Below are 19145 nucleotides of genomic sequence, written 5' to 3'. Positions count from 1 at the left end.
CGGGAGACTGATGCTGTATGTCGTGGGGAAAAAAGTGTAGCTTGTATTTGGCAGTGCTCATTTCCATATTCATATGGCAGAGCTATATTATATCCACACAGTCTAGCTGTTCCCCTTTTGGGTTGGAATTGAAGCAGTTGCCACCATTTCTTCTGATCTTCACATCATTCTTTTTGCCTCTTGAAGGCCCTTAGATTTGCCCTGTAACTGGCTTCTTCAGTTCACTGGTTTACAGCCAATTGGCAGCTTTGTCTAACCCTCTTTTAAAGGGTCTTCCCCACCTACAAGCCCCTTCTCACTCTGATACGGGGATTTATGTCGGCCTGTCCATGCTGATCATCTCCAGCATCCAAACCATCTCAGACCGTTCTTGCAAATTCTTGCAGCCTGACCTTTTCTGCTCACCCTCAATCACACAAACACACATCGGTGAAAACGTTTTAGGCTTTTCATTTGCACAGCATAAATCTCTGCTTTTAAGTCTTTGTTTTGCTACTATATAACCATATGTACCATGGCTGGCCTGAGAGCACAATCTGCTCGTCTACCTGCCTTCATCTGCCTTCCTGAAATCCTTCAGGTTTTCTACAGCTACTTGCCCAAAGTACCTTAGTTGTTGATATTTACAAAAAATGAAGGTACACATTGGAATACATGGATTTCCAACTCCATTCAATCACAGCTTAAATAAAATTAAGTTAGATAAAATTATAGTTCAGTGTGCTCCAAGCACCTTATTTTGTATGTATTTTTTTTACCAGGGGCCCACATTTAAACTTCTGCTCGAAGATGAAGAATGCTGGCTCTTGAAACTTTCATTTTCCTCTAGTGAAGGTGCAGCAAATTCCACTGTTTACAGCAAAGGTGGGTGTAAAGAAAGAGCTTCTTGAATCTGAAAAATGGTTATTTGTATTTTAAAAAATCAGATTAAAAGAAAATAAAAGATCTTAAACTGGAAAATGGAAAGAGATGAAGTATAAACTTGAAGTCAAATCTTCTCTTTTTTAAATCCATTAAGTTTATTTTTAATTGCCTTTTTTAAATCTTGCTTTCAACTTTCACAAGTTATAAAGTTATATTTGAACGAGCGTAGGTTTTTACAAATACTATTCCTGTAAAACACTTAATTTGAGTTCTTTGGTTACCTGCTTTCATGCTTGTGACCACTAAAGGATGTGCTAATTTCCTTTCATCCAAAATTACAGGAGCAGGATATTTTATTTACAGGTCACAACTAGTTCAGTTTTGCGTTGGCTGAAAGCTAGGTGTTAATGAATGAATCTGCATGATTAATATTCAAAGGGAGTTTGAATATAGTTCACAGAATAGTACTTCAAGAGTTCTGCAGCTTTTCCATTAAAAAATGACCTTGCCCTGAATGTTCTGCATCTGTTTTCACTTCCAGGTGAGGAGGTTTACTGCAAGCTGACCCAAGGGGTGTCAGAAGGGGAATGTTTGACTGCTGTTCTAACAGCGAGCCCTGCAGAGGAGTCCACTCTGTCCAAGTCCAGTACTGCCCGGGTGAAGGAGGAATCTCTGCCCTACCCAGCGGCACTGCACTCTGACATTCAGCTTCTCCCGCAGCAAGCAGGCATGGCAGCCATCTTGGCCACAGCCGTTGTCAACAGTAAGTCCAGCCCGCAACCATTCAGGCACCACAGTAAGAGCCTGTACAAAGACAAAAAAGCAAATAGTTTACCTGTAATGTTGTCTTCCACCCTTCTGTCCATTGCAAACTTCACACTTAAACTATTTATCACCTTCAAATTATTATTATTATTATTAATAATAATAATAATAATAATAATAAAAATAATAAATTATTACCCTTCAAAGGGTTTATTAGCCCTTTTAAGCTTAGATAAGGCCCACAAATCTTGACTATTTGTAACAAAGTTTAAAATAGAACAGAAGTTGCTGTGCAGTTGGTATCTCCTTACATGCATTTCTTTACCTTGAGAACAGAAGTGTAAACTACATAGAAACCCATTTAAAACCAAAGACCAGAGACACTTCTTTTCCAAGATCAGTTTTACAAATCCACTTGCTAAATGGCTCAAATCTAGCAAATAGTTCAAAATAGTGTTCTTATGGATTTGAAGATCTACTGAAGGCTACCATGACAACACTCTAGAATCAGTTTTCTAAAAGGATTCCTTTTACTTTTTTAAAATCTATGGAATTGTAATCATGCCTGATTCATGCAGTACACTCAGCTATATTCTCCTGCTGCGGCATCTAAGCTCAGCACGTAAAATACATAAAATCAGGAGGTTTACTGTTCACCGGTGCACTCCAGCTTTATTTTTAATCAGCTAGCTTTAAATTGGCTGAGCTTGGACCCTCCGAGCTTGCTGAAATCTATGACAGGCAACACCAGGTGGCAGCACAAGTTAATGGAAGAGGGTGGCATATTGTTCAGGGCAGACACGGCAACATGGTCATTTAACTGTATGATTCATGTAGTCATTCCATATATCCATATAATGCTAACTTAGTGGTCGTTATTATTAAACAGAATATACAGAACGTGTATTGGAATACTTACTTTTAATACATTACAATCAAAATTGGTTGAATATTGAGCTGTCGACATTACACAAGCAGTCATCATAGAAACTGAAAGCAAAGCAGCTCGACATACTGTGCATTAATTTTGTATAGAAAAAAAAGTTAGATTTAGAGTTATGGATAGAGGTGGGGTTTGGGTTAGGCAAAGCATGCAGTACTTTCATAAATATATACAGTATAGATTCAGATTATATGCGAGAGAAACTTCTTGAGCCTTGCTTGGACACAAATATAAATGTAGTGATGAATTCACTGTTCGCCCATTTGAGATCAGTTTATTTCTTTGAATTAATATTTAAATAACTTCTGTGTGCCCCACTTGTACATGTAGTTTTCCAAACTTGTGCTGGTTAGGTTAATTGTCTCTACATAGTCCCTGTGTCCGAGCCTGTGCTCTGCAGTGGATCATTATTAATTTGCCTCTAAGTGATGGGTGTATCAGACATATAAGACAAAGCAGAGACACAGATGCATCTTATTAAATAATTTGCTGACAATAATTGTAGTAAAAAACAGATCTGAACAATTAATTTTGATCCTTTAAATATTTCTCTCCAGACTTTTTTTGGACTTAAGTCAAAAGGGCAATTTCCATTTGAAATGCGTTTTTAGGTTTGTTCAAACTGACCTCAGCTAATTCACTAACCCCTAGTTTTCTAATCAGTGCTATGAACAGAAATTCTGATCACATCAGATCACAATGATCAATATCAGCCCATTTTACAACAGTGCTAGTACACCTAGTACACAAACTCCTCACATAGATGTAAATAGCATTAATAAGACTAAAAACAAAACTGAATTCTTTTCTTAGCCTTTGTTGGTGATATAAAACTGTGCTGGGTCTCCAGCTCTATTGGTGAATTGCTTTTCACAAATATTTGAGATGCGTTACCTGGCCGTGGCTGTAAAGTAAGTGCAGGACTGCTGATTTATATTGTTCACCTTCCCTGTGTTGTTTCCAGAGGACATCTTCCCCTGCAAGGACTGTGGGATTTGGTACCGCAGCGAAAGGAACCTCCAGGCTCACCTCATGTATTACTGCGCCAGCCGGCAGAGACAGGAGCCCTCCTCCCCGCCTCAGGAGAAGCCCAAAGACTCGTACCCCAACGAGCGCGTCTGCCCCTTCCCACACTGCAACAAGAGCTGCCCCAGTGCTAGCTCGCTGGAGATACACATGCGCACACACAGTGGTAAGACATCCTCTCACCTGTGCTTCTCTGACACCCCAGCAAGGAGAGGCTGAGACTGAAAGCCCAATTAAATTACTGTCCATTCCTTTCTTTTCACATGCTGTCGGTGTAACTGATGTGAATCCATATTAATTTGTAATACAGTAACTCCCTTTAAAATAGGCTGACAGCCATTCCAGGTTTTTTAACTTGCCATATTTCTAGAAAAGGTGTTGTGCTTTGCTTTAGCTTTACCATGAATGGGACTGTCTGCTGGTCTGGGTGTATGAATGTAAACCTAGTCTTCTTCAGTTTTTCCCTGCTGTATCTTCAAAGTCACCCGAACATTTGGTCAAAGCTTCTTATCTTTTCAGGGGAGCGTCCCTTCGTCTGTCTCATCTGCTTGTCTGCCTTCACAACGAAGGCCAACTGTGAGCGCCACTTGAAAGTCCACACCGATACACTCAATGGTGAGAATCTGTCGAAAGGGTTTTATTGACCCATGTGTTGCTGGGTTTCTAAATTTGTGTGTTGAAACTCGTGCACAACTAAGACTTACTGTCTGTTGGAGACCATCAATGATTAGATGAACTGATATCACTTTAATCCTTCCTTACACCCTTCTGTGCCCTTATCAATGTCTCCAATGTCAAAGCTTAAAATTGTATTCCAGAAAGGGACTAAAATGACAGTAAGTGTGCTGTTTTTTCTGTTGATAGTTTGTTTGGAAGCTCATTTTCCACATTTGTGCTCACAGAAATGCTCTGATTCTACTTATACCAGTAAGGCTAAGCTGGCAGAAGTTCTGTTTCATGTTCTGTGAAAAATTCTCAAGGTCAGAGATAATCTGTTCATATGAACAGCAGTAATAAAGCTATTTTGTCTGGAACAGTATCTGGTTTACTACTTGTCTCCTTTCAAACGTTAACAAATTTTGGTTTCTTACAGGCTAAAGGCAGTTTATTCTCCCCATAAAGTAGATATTCACAGATTTATCTTTATTTGACTTCTGAAAACAGAGACCTTTTGGAAATGACTGATTTACAGGGAAGCACAGTGACATGTTGGTCCATGCTGTTACCTCACAGTTACGAACTCCTGGGTTCAACTCAAGAGTTCAGGCATCCATACGTGTGAATGTTGCATGTCCTTTTCAAGATTTCTTTAGACATTTGTTTTCCTCTCACCTCCCAAAAGCATACTGGCTAGGTTGGATTGCTGTAAATTTGTCTTGAGCCCTGTGATATAACGGCATCCCAGCCTGAGTAGGTGTGTGCTGTCTGTTCCACTTGGCTTCCCATGCTCTGGAATAGACTCCTGTTTGCTATGATCCTCAAGTGTCTTGCTAATAATGCGTGGATGGAATTAGTCTTTGAGAGTGTTTCGTAATATGAACACAGAACTTAAAATTAATTGCTCACATCACTGTGACGTTTTGCCCTCTGACACCCAGTTGTTGGTTCTGCAGGAGTCTGCCATGGCTGTGGATATGTCAGCACCACTCGGGACATTCTGTACAGTCACCTGGTGACCAGCCACATGGTCTGCCAGCCAGGGTCCAAAAGTGAAGTTAGCTCTCCAGGACCTGGCCTTCCAGCGATACCCTTAGCAGCAGGTACGAAGCCCTTTTCAAACACTATGATTAAATGGGCATCAACCAAAATCAATAGTCCAGGAGGCCCTTCTCCCGAAATAACAGGGCAAGTGATGCAGCTCCATACAAAAGCTTTCATTCCTGCAAAGGTTGGCCAGTTATTCATCTTGGTTTCCAAACTATAAACTGCCATGTGATTTTATGCTACTTACATACTGTACCTATATCAAAAAGATGAAAAACTTTGCTATAGTACTCTGAGGTTGTAAAGCTGGCTTTATGTGAGTATGCAAAGTAACTGCTCTGGGAAAACTAAACCATGTTACATCTCTTTGTAACAAAATGCTGCCGTAAGCAATGTTTTTACATTGTATATTGCCCTTTATTCATGAGAAGGGCGACATTTTGTTTCTGCTTGATCTATTTAGGAACCATGCCAAAGGCAGATTTCTTAAAAGGAATACAAATATCTTCAGAAACGTTCATTGATATCATTAGATTGATTGATTTGATATCACATCCCTAAAAAGTAGAGGGAAAGTTCAAACGGTGTCAACAGGACTGTTAAAACAACATAAAAATCCAATCTAGGCTGATTAAATATTACAATCTGCTGCAGTGTGATCTGTTTTTGAAATATGCCTTGTCTTCTATTGTAGGCCTGAGTCCTACAGAGTCTGGAGCAGCTGTGAAATGCCAGCTGTGTGGACTTCAAGCTGAGTCCCCAGCCAGTCACCAGCAGCACATGCTTACCCACGTAGAGGGGAAAGTACAGAATGCGCAAAGCCCTGCCCCAGTGCAGAGCCCACCCAACCCCCTCGAGCAGCCAGAGCGACAGGAAAAGCATCTGGAGGGATCAGTTTCCTTACCGGAGTCTGCCAGTCCAGGAACTGATGGGGGAGTGATGACTCCTAGAGAGGGTAGTCCGGCGGGGGAGCTGTCAGCGGTGAAAATCAAGGAAGAACCGAAGTCCGCCAAGGACTCCGATTCGGAAAATGAAGCCGAGGACAGCAGCGCAGAAGGGAGAGCCCAGGAGAAAACCGTTAATGATTCTTCTTCCCAGACCTCCTCGCCCAAAAGTCTGCACTCCATCAAAGTCAAGACGGAGCTCTCCAGCCCAACCCCTGGCTCTAGCCCGGTCCATTTTGGCACAGGTTCCATGATTCCTGGAGGGACTGTTTTTCTGCCCCAGTACATGTTCAGCACAGAAGCCTCCATTGTACCTCAGGCTTCTGAAATCCTGGCCAAAATGTCGGAGATGGTGCACAGCAGACTCAAACAAGGTCAGAGCGGTGCCCCTCCCTTTTACGCAGGCTCCCCCATCCAGAAAGGGGCCACCTGCTTCGAGTGCGACATAACGTTCAACAACATCAACAACTACTATGTCCACAAGAGATTGTACTGCTCCAGCCGGCATCAGCAGGGAGAAAACCCCATGGCTCTCCCCCATGCAAAAGACAACCCCACAGCTTCAGTCCCTGCTGCATACAGCTCTCCCCCTCCTGCCGCTGGAAGCAGAGCTCCCTCTTCCTCGCACAGCGACACAGAAACGGAGCCCTCAGGAAGCAGCATGGATGCCAAGGCAGTTGAAGTGAAGACTGAGGACCCTGGCCTCAAAGACACATCTTCCGAAGGAGAGAGTGGGAGTAGAGTAAGTGAGGGCAGCCAGAGTCCCAGCAACTCTGTGGAGGACATAGAGGACGACCCAACCAAGACTTTCTGTGAAGCCTGCAATATCCGATTCAGTCGCCATGAGAACTATATGGTGCACAAACGCTACTACTGTGCTTCAAGGCATGATCCGCCAAACCAGAGGACAAGATCCGGCAAGGTGACCTTCCTACCACAGCCAGTTCGAACCAGAAAACGCAGGAAGCTATACGAGATCCACATGGCCCGCAATGAGGCTCTGGGTAATCCAACTTTAAGCATCAAACAAGAGCCTATAGCCATGATTGGGAGACCACTAGACCCTTCGCCCCTGCCAGTAGCCATGATCACAGCAGCAGGGACTGGCACAGTACCATCTCCTAGCTCAAGCCCAGAAGGAGATGGTCCCATTGACCTCAGCAAGAAACCCCGCCTGCAAGAAGATCAGCTGCCCATTCCCGTGCTTCCCCTAACCGACTACCACAAATGTACAGCATGCAGCATCAGCTTCAATAGCATAGAAAACTACCTAGCCCATAAGACGTATTATTGCCCTGCTACCACGCTACAGCAGAAAACATTCGAGCAGCTTCACAGAATGAAACGGTCCTCCTCTAATTCGCCAAAAGCCAGAATCCCAGAAAAGGCTGATTTCCAAGCGGAACATTTAGACATTAAGGGGATCAAAACAGAAAAGAATCCTTTGGCAGTCCCTGTCCCAAGTCCAGCTTGCACTAATTCCACTACTTTGCCTGGAACTTCTTTGCCAAGTTCAGAGGGTGTCACTCCACACCAGACTGCTTTCTTGAAGGCCTTACCTGTCCTGCCAAACACTTCCCCTGTTGTTTGCCCCTACTGTCCCCTCAACGGAGCTATCAAGGGTGACTTGATGGAGCATTTAAAAAATGTGCATGGCCTTCTGTTGACCATGCAGGCTATAGGACATGCAGCACAGGCTGGCAACCTTAAGGAAGTCTCCCAACAAAGTAGACACCAGTCAGAGAGCCAGCCTGCCCAGGCCAGCCCAATTCCCAGTCCCAGAATTGTTCCCAACACGCCCCCGAAGCTGGGGTTCAAGAGCCGAAACGACAAGGTGAACGGGCGGGAGATGAAAGAGACGGGCTCGCCCTCCTCGCCTGTTGTCAACGGCAACCCCGCCGGGCCCAGTGCCACCTCGCCGAAGCCGGCTCTGCCCGTTTCGCCTGCTGCCGCCACAGCTGCAGCGGTGTCACTTAATATCTCACCAGTGCCTGAAGTGCTAAGGGAGGCCTCGCTCAAACCGCTGACACCCCCTCTCCTCGCAGACAAGCCCACCCCTGCACCCAAGGGGGCAGCGCCCCCTGTACAGAATGGCAACAGCCGATACTGCCGCTTATGCAACATCAAGTTCAGCAGCCTTTCGACTTTTATAGCTCACAAAAAGTACTACTGCTCTTCACATAGTGCGGAGCACGTGAAATGAATCTTCACTACAGCAGGTGACTTTCATTCTGAAACTGCACCACAGACTGTGTAAATGCTACTGACCCGCCCAAGATACCTAACCCAGAGAGCAATGGCTTAAAAAGTCCTTCTGTCAAGTATTCTCCAGCATGAAGGGAACAGAAATTAGGCTGTTAAGACTGTTACTTGTGTGGCATTTGGTTGTCATGTTGTTTCCTAATGCCTGTTATTGTTACTTAAGCATCTTATTATTTGTGTCATGGGTCAAGTTTTACACTAAGAAATCAGAGAGCTGTCCACTGAAGCCCAACTTTCCTCCCTGCCCTGCACCCTACCATGGATACAAATCCTATGTAGAAAAAAAAGTCTCATGCATTGTGTTGAAGTTTAGCTTTTACCCTCTTAATAACCCTCTTAATTTTGCTTGGCAAAATTTGTTTTATACAGTTTTTACTTTTAATTAATTAAATTGAACATAATTTGCCCTCTTTTAAAATGTTTATTTCCTAGAGATTTTAATTATAATAATCACCGTCAGTTGTTGGCGATACAGATCTGTATTATTTGGTCCTGGTATTTTCTGGACAAGTGTAGGTATTTGCTTGCCAATGGCTGAGTTGATTTGGGTGTTACTGAATTATATTTAAATAGATTAAAATACTGTATGTTTTTGTTCAAACACTGGCTGTCACAATGAAATATTGAAGTGGTTTTAACGATGATTATAATGATCAGGAGAGTACCACTAATAAACCAGATTTTGTTATTTTTGAAGAAGGAAAATGTGAAATACAGTATTTCTCATTTTAAGTTCATGTGAACATAAACTACCTAACTGAATTTACTATTTCTCAACCTTGTAAGAACCTGTTAATGTTATTATTCAAAGTTATTCAACACACACTTCAGAAAAGTTTGTTAGGGTCATATTTATTTTTATTGCACATCTCTTATTTTTAACTAGGTGGCAGTGTTCAGTTATTAATGGTGAACAAATGTTAGTTCTTAAACACTGGTTCTGAACTAGGATGGAAATATTTTTATCAATTAAGTTCAGCTTTTCCCCATTTTTAAAGAGGCTGCCAGTTGTTAAAATTTAGTATAGATGTGGGAACAGTCATAGAAACACTAAGAGGTAAAACTGTAACACCCTGATGCTTCGTAAAAAGTAAAACTAGTCGGTTTGTGTTACTTTGAAAGTTTAACAATTACTCCTGTTTGCTCTGGTACTGCAGTACAGCACATGGTGACTAAAACATTATCATTCTTCACAAGTTGCTATCAGCTAAATTTCACAACAGAACAGGAATATCACCGATGCTCTATGAGTTAAACTGCATAATGGATTAAGTTCTTGACACTTGGCATTGGAGATTTTTGTTTATAGAGCTTATTGGTTGTTGTTTTTTTAGAAAAACCTTGGCTTCAGTTTTAAAAAAGACGACGGCTTTTTAATGAAATGAAAGATAACTGATATCAAACATTTCAAAAGGACATGTTGTAATTGCCCACGTGTATGGTCTGTGCAAATGTATCATTTCATTGCAGTGTCTTTTTATAAAGCTGCAAGATAATCTTGATCTCAACTGGCCATTTATAGAAAGCCTTAATACTAACAACAAGAATGAAAATGCTATGCTTTTTGCCCAACTAATTGGCTTAATATTTTGCTTCTGTGAAATGTTTTTTTGCTTATGTACTTCTTCTTCACATGACTAGTGTGGCCCAAAGTTATATGTGTATTTTTTCTGCTGTTGGGACTGGAAACACAAATATGCAATCTTTAATTTGTAAAATAACTGCTGAGATGTTTTGTTCATTTGTTTCATTCTTCTTCTGAAAGGTGCTTTTTAATTTATGGTTTAGATGGAGTGTTTACAAAGAATCTTTGTTTTGTACAGAAAGTAGTTCAAACAAGTGTCACAACTGAAAAGCCAGTGCTGAAAAACTGAGTTTCTTTGAAAAAAAAAAAATCATTTCTAAAACAATTGCACTGTGTTGTACAAAACCTTGCTGAATGTTTTAGGTTAGAAGCTTTTTGTTTTGTATTGTATTTATGTTTTAACACAGCACTTTTCTATGTTCAAACCTAACCCTGAAGGACTGGTGAATTGAAAAATAAAATATTTTGTGAATAATCCCCAAAAGATGAAAAGATGGAAAAAAGAATGAATGTCAGATTTCATTTCTATCTATACAGCCGTTTCACTACACACTTGTCCAAGCTATGCATGAAAATAAAGAGTCCAGCGGGACATTTAAAGTGCTTGTCTTCTCTGCTGTCTTCTTTTTTTCTTGCTTTTCAAGAATTAAGATATTTCACACACGTATTGCATATACAGTATGGGGGTTATTTTTATGGATGCATATGGGGGGGGTATTTGCTCACATATCTATGCCCCTATGTACAGTGCCTTGCGAAAGTATTCGGCCCCCTTGAACTTTTCAACCTTTTGCCACATTTCAGGCTTCAAACATAAAGATATAATTTTTTTATTTTATGTGAAGAATCACCAACAAGTGGGACACAATTGTGAAGTGGAACGAAATCTATTGGATTTTTGAAACTTTTTTAACTAATACAAAAATGAAACGTGGGGCGTGCAAAATTATTCGGCCCCTTTACTTTCAGTGCAGCAAACTCACTCCAGAAGTTCAGCGAGGATCTCTGAATGATCCAATGTTGTCCTAAATGACTGATGGTGATAAATAGAATCCACCTGTGTGTAATCAAGTCTCTGTATAAATGCACCTGCTCTGTGATAGTCTCAAGGTTCTGTTGAAAGCGCAGAGAGCATCATGAAGACCAAGGAACACACCAGGCAGGTCCGTAATACTGTTGTGGAGAAGTTTAAAGCCGGATTTGGATACAAAAAGATTTCCCAAGCTTCAAACATCCCAAGGAGCACTGTGCAAGCGATCATCTTGAAATGGAAGGAGTATCAGACCACTGCAAATCTACCAAGACCTGGCCGTCCCTCTAAACTTTCAGCTCAGACAAGGAGAAGACTGATCAGAGATGCAGCCAAGAGGCCCATGATCACTCTGGATGAACTGCAGAGAACTACAGCTGAGGTGGGAGAGTCTGTCCATAGGACAACAATCAGTCTTACACTGCACAAATCTGGCCTTTATGGAAGAGTGGCAAGAAGAAAGCCATTTCTCAAAGATATCCATAAAAAGTCTCGTCTAAAGTTTGCCACAAGCCACCTGGGAGACACCCCAAACATGTGGAAGAAGGTGCTCTGGTCAGATGAAACCAAAATCGAACTTTTTGGCCACAATGCAAAACGATATGTTTGGCGTAAAAGCAACACAGCTCATCACCCTCAACACACCATCCCCACTGTCAAACATGGTGGTGGCAGCATCATGGTTTGGGCCTGCTTTTCTCCAGCAGGGACAGGGAAGATGGTTAAAATTGAGGGGAAGATGGATGCAGCCAAATACAGGACCATTCTGGATGAAAACCTGTTGGAGTCTGTAAAAGACCTGAAACTGGGACGGAGATTTATCTTCCAACAAGACAATGATCCCAAACATACAGCAAAATCTACAAAGGAATGGTTCACAAATAAACGTATCCAGGTGTTTGAATGGCCAAGTCAAAGTCCAGACCTGAATCCAATCGAGAATCTGTGGAAAGAGCTGAAAACTGCTGTTCACAAACGCTCTCCATCCAACCTCACTGAGCTCGAGCTGTTTTGCAAGGAAGAATGGGCAAGAATTTCAGTCTCTCGATGTGCAAAACTGATAGAGACATACCCCAAGCGACTTGCAGCTGTAATCGCAGCAAAAGGTGGCTCTACAAAGTATTAACGCAAGGGGGCCGAATAATTTTGCACGCCCCACTTTTCATTTTTTTATTAGTTAAAAAAGTTTCAAAAATCCAATAGATTTCGTTCCACTTCACAATTGTGTCCCACTTGTTGGTGATTCTTCACATAAAATAAAAAATTTATATCTTTATGTTTGAAGCCTGAAATGTGGCAAAAGGTTGAAAAGTTCAAGGGGGCCGAATACTTTCGCAAGGCACTGTATATATGGTGATTATGAGGCACTGGTTTACATTAGCCGAGCAGAGCATGAGATGGCGCTATATGACAAAACGACAAAACATGTATAAGGAAATACATTCAGAAACAAAGGATAAGTAGTTTCTGCCTGGGATAGAAATGTTAGGTATACATTTTCACAGTGTGTTTCTGTTTAGGTGAATGTGTTTGGTTTTATTTGAATGTAATTTAAAAAACTTTTTTTGGCCTATTTTGCCTGCAGATTTCGCTTCACAAAGTGTGAAATGAACAACCTAGATTTGATTACACCAGTACTCCAGAAGGATCAGAAGCTGCATGTAGTGCATCACACTTGATTCTTAGTAGACAACCATATAATTTTCACTGAACCTAGTAAGGTAATTAAGATGAAAAATTAGTGATTGTATTTCTTAATTCTGACTGTATCAGCTGCTCTCGAAGCGAACATTCTCCTGTTATGTAATGGGTAGTTTAGGATATTAAGTAATGTCTGCTGCACAATTGCAATTGCAATTAACTAGAACTGCTGTTAAAGAATAATGTTCTCTAGCTCCCAATGTCTCTTTCCTCACCAAGATGTCACTTTGTTCTTAAGATGTCAAACTGCATTATGTAGCTGCTAAATAATTGCTCTAATATCCTAGTGGATTCAGAGTAAGAGCTGTAATGTGATACTTTGATGATTAGCTTGTTTCTTCCATAATCTTTTTTGAATAGATCAAAGGAAAACAAACAAGAAAAGGAGCATGAAAAAAAGATTGATGGTCTTATTCACCAACAATGAAGAGTTTGAAAGTGACAAGTTTAGTTAATAAAGCCTACTGTTGCCATAAATGATTATTTCTGAAGGACTGGTTGTCCTTGTCTCTATGAATTCAATTTTTGTTGTAGTTTGAATCACCAATTAAAATTTACACCAATCTTTGCAATTTCAATCTGCCATACGTATGTACCCTTGTACTATATGTCTTTTTAAATACCTTTGATTGTGGCTAGAATAAAAGACTGCTTGAAAAGCAGAATCAGATATTTACTTATAATGTGTATAAATTGAATGTTCTGGCCTTTGTTAGATATTCTGAAGATCAACATTCATGTTTCCTGTGTAGTTACAAAGGTATTCGCTTTGAGCCGTGAAAGGAAACATTTTATTTTCTACCACTTGCATTGTTCTGTCTAATATTTGGATTTGTTAATTTTCTTGATAGTTTTGTTGAGTATCACTCCAGCTAAAGATGATTACTAGCGTCTTCACTTTATAGTGACCAGAAGCTGACTTTTTTTATTTTTACCCAACAGAATCACATTGCATTCATAGATAGTTTGACCTTTTAGCACTTTTATGATCTACTGATTGATGCCTCTCCTGAATATCTGCCCATCCATTTTCTAGCCACCTCTTTCAATTCAGTCTTGCTGGGGGAGCTGGAACCTGCAACCAGACACAAACAGAGACATGCAGACAATCGCACTAGCGCAGAAGCCAGTTCACATACTGTGCCAGTACCAGTGGACTGTGGGAGGAAACCCATGTGAACATGGGGAGAACATACAAACTCCACACAGACAGCACACAAACTCCACACAGACAGCACCCCACATACAGAATTAAACCCAGAGCTCCACTGCAAGACATCTATTCTAACCACTGTAGCACCATTCTGTCTTTCCTCTGGTGCTTCCCTTCCACCCTAACACACTCTGTCCCCAGGACCATTAACAACAACTTTCCTATCCTACAGGATGATCCCTCCATTGGGGCCCTCTTTTCTGACCACTCCACCATCTCATTTCTGACCACCTAATCTGCAGAACCATCTTGTTCACAGCTCCCTTGACCACCCTCAGCAATCATCCACACCAGGCACTTTCCCCTGCAACAGAGCTCGATTCATCACCTGCAAGTACATATCTAACACCACACTCCTTCAAGGCCCCTCAGGACATTTCTAGATCACTCAGGCAACATCTTGTACCTCCAGCAATCTTATTTACTGGATTATTTGCAGTAAATGCCCAGCCATCTACATTGGAGAAACAAGAAGGAGACTCGGAGACTGCTTCAGAGAACATGTTAGGGCTGTGAAGATTAAAGATTTCTCCAAGCCCATAGTTTCTCATTTCACCTCTGACTGCCATAATAATAATAATAATAATAATAATAATAAGAAGAAGAATTGCTTACACTTATATAGCGCTTTTCTGGACACTCCACTAAAAGCACTTTTCAGGTAATGGGGATCCCCTCCCCCAGCACCAATGTGCAGCCCCACCTGGATGATGCGACGGCAGCCATAGTGCGCCAGAACACTCCCCACATATCAGCCTTTAGTTGGGAGGAGAGCAGAGTAATGAAGCCAATTCATAGATGGGGATTATGACTGGTAAGGGCCAAAGATCACACTGATCTCCCTGTCTGTGTTCTCCAAGTAGGGTTTCTTAACTCCTATAGCAGAAGGACATCAGAAACTAAAATTATCCTGAAACTTGGTTCACACCTTCCCCCTTCTCTCAACGACAGACTTGTTTTCTTCTAATTCTCTCTCTTCATTTGTAGGTTTCGTTTCCCACCTCTCCTCACCTCTGTCGACCTCGCACACCTTGATTGGTCCCTCAGCCTGTCGCCTGCTCCCAACCTCCCCCTCTCTCCTGGCTTGTGTTTTCCCATGCTATATTATCTGTGCCGACTGCCCTATCCATCTTACAGCCGAAGAAGGCTCCACAGACGAAACGTTGTGTTTTCTTCTCTTTTCAGCATGGAATAAACCTATTACTTGCTCCTTATATTTATCTTGTGTTTAGGTCTCTTGAAAATAAATTATGTGAAAATATAATTGACTTTTTAATCTGAGTGCAGCCCTTCCTGCAGGCATAGATTACCAGGGACCAGACATAGCTGTCTGATATGCTCAATTAAGACCACTAGATGTCCCTAGCACTATTTTCTAAAAATTAAGTGCTTGTGAGGTATTCAGGATAACATTAAAATCAAAATACATTGCAGCTCAGTGGAATTTCTAATAATATAATTTGATGTATTATAGTCTTTAAATTGGAATAACTTAATTTCTTATGACAGGTTAAAAAGGGTGATCAAACATGATTACTTTCAAAAGAAATGTGAGAAATTAATATTTTAATTTTACATAAACACTGTGTTCATGCAGTACATACAAGATATAAAAGCCAATTACATTTTTTTTGGTAATGCAGTAAAATGCAAGGCAGTCAAAACCATGGTTATCTGATGCTGTTTTTATTAGCCTCATATCCATATCATCTGCTGAATGTTGTGACGTTTTTTTTTGCTTATACAGTAAGTCTTGTGCATCATCGAAGAGCTCTGTCAATAATTCTCTATAGTTAAAGTAAGGTTACTCAAAGGGAATGGGAGGAGTGAGAACCTTCAACAGAAATCCAATTTGATAACCTCTAATAGACCACTAGGGTTGAAAGTCAACAGTTTCCCTGGGAAAGGTCAGCTAAATTCATCCATTTTCTGAAGTGTGCAGTGCTAGACTCTCACAGTTAGCTGGAAATGCATCTTCCCTGCAGCAGACATTTCTGTGACCCAGCCATGGTGTTCTACACCTGACGTGCCAACCTCAACCAGAAAACAATGGGTTTACTTTTGGATGTAAATGTTCCCCGCAGTTTCATTTGTATAGCTTCTACATCATGTGTTAGATGCCATATTGCCATCAGTATCAAGGAGGTTGTCTCCATCTACCTTAAATGTCTTATTACACGCAATAAGAGGCAAAATCCGAATGAATCCTTGAATCAGAAAATAAGAAAGGTTATGAATGGCAGGAAATGTAATTGATGCTATTTTTTTTTTGTCTTGAGCCACTGGAATCTTTCAACCCTCCATCCCGATACTACTTTCACTTATTTCACGTTTTTCTTCTGTGGTCCTAATGTTTATGCTGTCTCAAACTCTTCCTTGTTTCAAGACTTTTGTTTTTGCACTTCAAAATGATCAGGTCCTGATATTCTTTCTGCTACTTCTCTCTATATAGCATATCCCTTCCCAATTATAAGGAAATGTATACTATGCCAAATAAAGGGACATCCAGATTGTTGAATTTTATTCACAACAACCATTTTTTACTGCATGAATGTTTCACGTCTTAAACATCATTTTGCCTAATAATGTACATTGTAATCTAATTTCCTGACACCACCAAGGTTGAGAGATCTATAGATTGATTCTGTGTGCCTGCAATCACAGTGCTCAATAATACCGCAGGAGATTTGACAGAAGTGGCTGCATGTCAAGAAAACACAGCAAGAAACACTTGCACTGAGTCACAGTTTTAAAGGAACTGCTGGAGTCCTTCATGACTGTGGACAGGCTGATGTTTCGTCTTCCATTTGAACCTCAGGACAATACATCTGAACTGGGAACAATGAGTATCTAACGGTGCAGAAAAAAAAACAGTGAAGCCCATGTACAGTACTTGACAGAAGCTAGTTATACTAGTTATAATATGGTCTCCGTGTTATACAGTGATACACTGGGTGATATTTAATCAGTTAGATTGTTGGTGATAGGTAGAAATAAAAACAAATAATCTCCCATTGATGTGATGATTGTATTTGCTATGTAAAGGTGGTGGTTGGGTATTTGTATATCAGGTCAGGGGATAGTGGTTTCAAATGCTTTGTTATATATCCTGCAATATCTCAAAAATAAAACCTATCATACCATTATCTTCTTCCTTTTGTATCTGACTGTCAGAATCTGAGAAAAATTATATAACCAATTAATGGTATGCCAGTCACAAAGCCAAAAGAGATAAAAGTATTTGTGATGACTTATATATTATTGTATACATGGGACATTTCAATCAATATATCCATAGCATCAAAATGCCTTTATCATATGAAAAAACATCCTAATAGTGAGACCACAGGACATTGAAGAAGTCATAAAATGTTGGTGCAAAAAAAGCACCAGTTAACTGAAGTGCTCATGTGCTGAAAAGTATTTACTAAACATAAAACATTCAATAAAATAGTAAACCACCAGTCAGTGTTATAGTGCCAGGTTAAATACCTTGAGCTCCACCCCCTTGCTCCCAATGATGGACAGAAGGCCTCCATTTAACCATTTAACTGGCTCTGTAACACTGAGAGAAAATGGTGTGACAAACAAATAAGGACAAGACTCTGGATCCACAGATAAGAGATCGAAAACCACAAATACATAGATTGACTTTACAATAATATACACCATACGAAAGTACAAAGAAAACGACTTTTTGTTCCAGGATGACAAGGGCAATGGCTAAGCCAGTACAGGTTTATGATAGACCTCACTAAAAGCCATGTGCGAGCACCAGTCTTTCATCACAATCAATAATATTAAAATAAACTCATGAAATGAATGGTCTCACTTGCAGGTAGAATTAATACATCAGTCCTAGCAATTTTAACTCAAACTACTATATGTTATGTCAGATAATTTCTCAGCAGATAAAGACCCCATCACATCTTGTTGCAAAATACACCCTGAATAAAGAAAAAGACCTCAGTTTACCCCAAATCTCTGGCACATTGCAAAACATTGATACTGTTTGAAAAAAAATAAGCTTTTTTTAAAGCAATTAACCTTTTCTTTGGAAAGAATCCAAAACAAAAAGTAACACAGGAACACCAAATGTCTTTCATCTGTACTTGCTAAGTCTTTGGATAACTGAAGGAAACTAATTACATTCAGCATTGAGATTCTATTAATTAAAAATTGCTTTATTTACATTGTACAGCAAAGGAACATTTAAGTGACGTGGGTATGTGAATGTGATTCACTGTGGTTTTACAGGCCCTGTGAATCATGAGGGCATTTTACTGTTTAGCTTTCAGCCGATTGGTACAAATAAGCATGAATAAATGATAAAAAAAAATAAATTAGCACTTGGAATTGTGACCAGTTAATTTCTTTAAAAAAAAAACACACAGCCTAATTAAGCCAGGCTTACGTAAATGAAATTAATTTGGGTGGCTAATAGCTGACTCTTGAAGCAACATTAAGAAAAAAATGCAAATAAGTTCACTGTACGTACGAGGTTCAATTAAATGGGTTTCTCATTCACTTTGATTTGTTTTTCAAAGCTGCAGAAGAAGCTGAGAAATTGAGATAATGTTTCAGTATTGTGTGAAGAGCAGAAAGAGGTTTACAGTACATCTGCAACGAGCATTGTGGGTCTTCAAAAGAGGACAAACATGGAGGTTGATGTGTTGCACGTGGCCTTTAAGAACCTTACTTTGTGTGAGAGAAATTCTTAAGCAAACAACCCACTTCATGAGTGCCTTAAACCAGGGGCTGGCAACTGCTTTTGAAAGAGTGATAAAAATCTTCCATGTGTACATTTAAGTGAGGAGCTTAGCTGGACAGACTGTGCTTTACTTACTGTGGGTCATATTGTAAATATTTTATTTGTGTTGCCCAGCTATTTAATTTCCAAAAAACCAAAGCTAGACACCAGGTGAAGATAAATAAAATTTAATGTGCTGATATCCTGATATTGTACAAATATCAGGACTGAACTAAAGATACTCAATCCAAACAAACAGTTAACAGCTCTTAAATAAACGCTATAGCTAATAACCTATGGCTAGGTTTTTCGATTTGTTTTTTCTATTTTATAATATCCTCCATAGAGTAGTTTTAGC

General features: G+C 40.2%; 1 protein-coding gene and 1 long non-coding RNA gene across 4 annotated transcripts in view; one reads left to right on the top strand and one right to left on the bottom strand.

Annotated features, from left to right (window-relative positions):
* The window catches only part of zfpm1 (zinc finger protein, FOG family member 1), a 107851-nt gene extending 97155 nt beyond the window's left edge, over nt 1-10696 (top strand). The window contains exons 5-10 of one of the 2 annotated variants that reach the window (XM_088614270.1): nt 762-864; nt 1406-1627; nt 3537-3764; nt 4118-4213; nt 5212-5358; nt 5997-10696. In XM_088614270.1, coding sequence (XP_088470396.1) covers nt 762-864; nt 1406-1627; nt 3537-3764; nt 4118-4213; nt 5212-5358; nt 5997-8449 — 3249 coding nt within the window. In that variant the 3' untranslated portion in view covers nt 8450-10696. The remainder of the gene's footprint in view (nt 1-761; nt 865-1405; nt 1628-3536; nt 3765-4117; nt 4214-5211; nt 5359-5996) is intronic. The other variant, XM_088614271.1, reaches the window with a different exon arrangement.
* LOC148644299 (uncharacterized) overlaps nt 1000-19145 on the bottom strand; it is a 44172-nt gene continuing 26026 nt past the window's right edge. For both annotated transcript variants that reach the window (XR_015928738.1, XR_015928737.1), the window contains exon 3: nt 1000-1668. This is a non-coding gene — a long non-coding RNA (uncharacterized LOC148644299). The remainder of the gene's footprint in view (nt 1669-19145) is intronic.

The sequence above is a fragment of the Lepisosteus platostomus genome, chromosome 20 (genome assembly GCF_059453375.1).
Source record: "Lepisosteus platostomus isolate fLepPlt1 chromosome 20, fLepPlt1.hap1, whole genome shotgun sequence".
NCBI lineage: Eukaryota > Metazoa > Chordata > Actinopteri > Semionotiformes > Lepisosteidae > Lepisosteus > Lepisosteus platostomus.
This window is presented reverse-complemented; position numbering and strand designations above follow the sequence as displayed.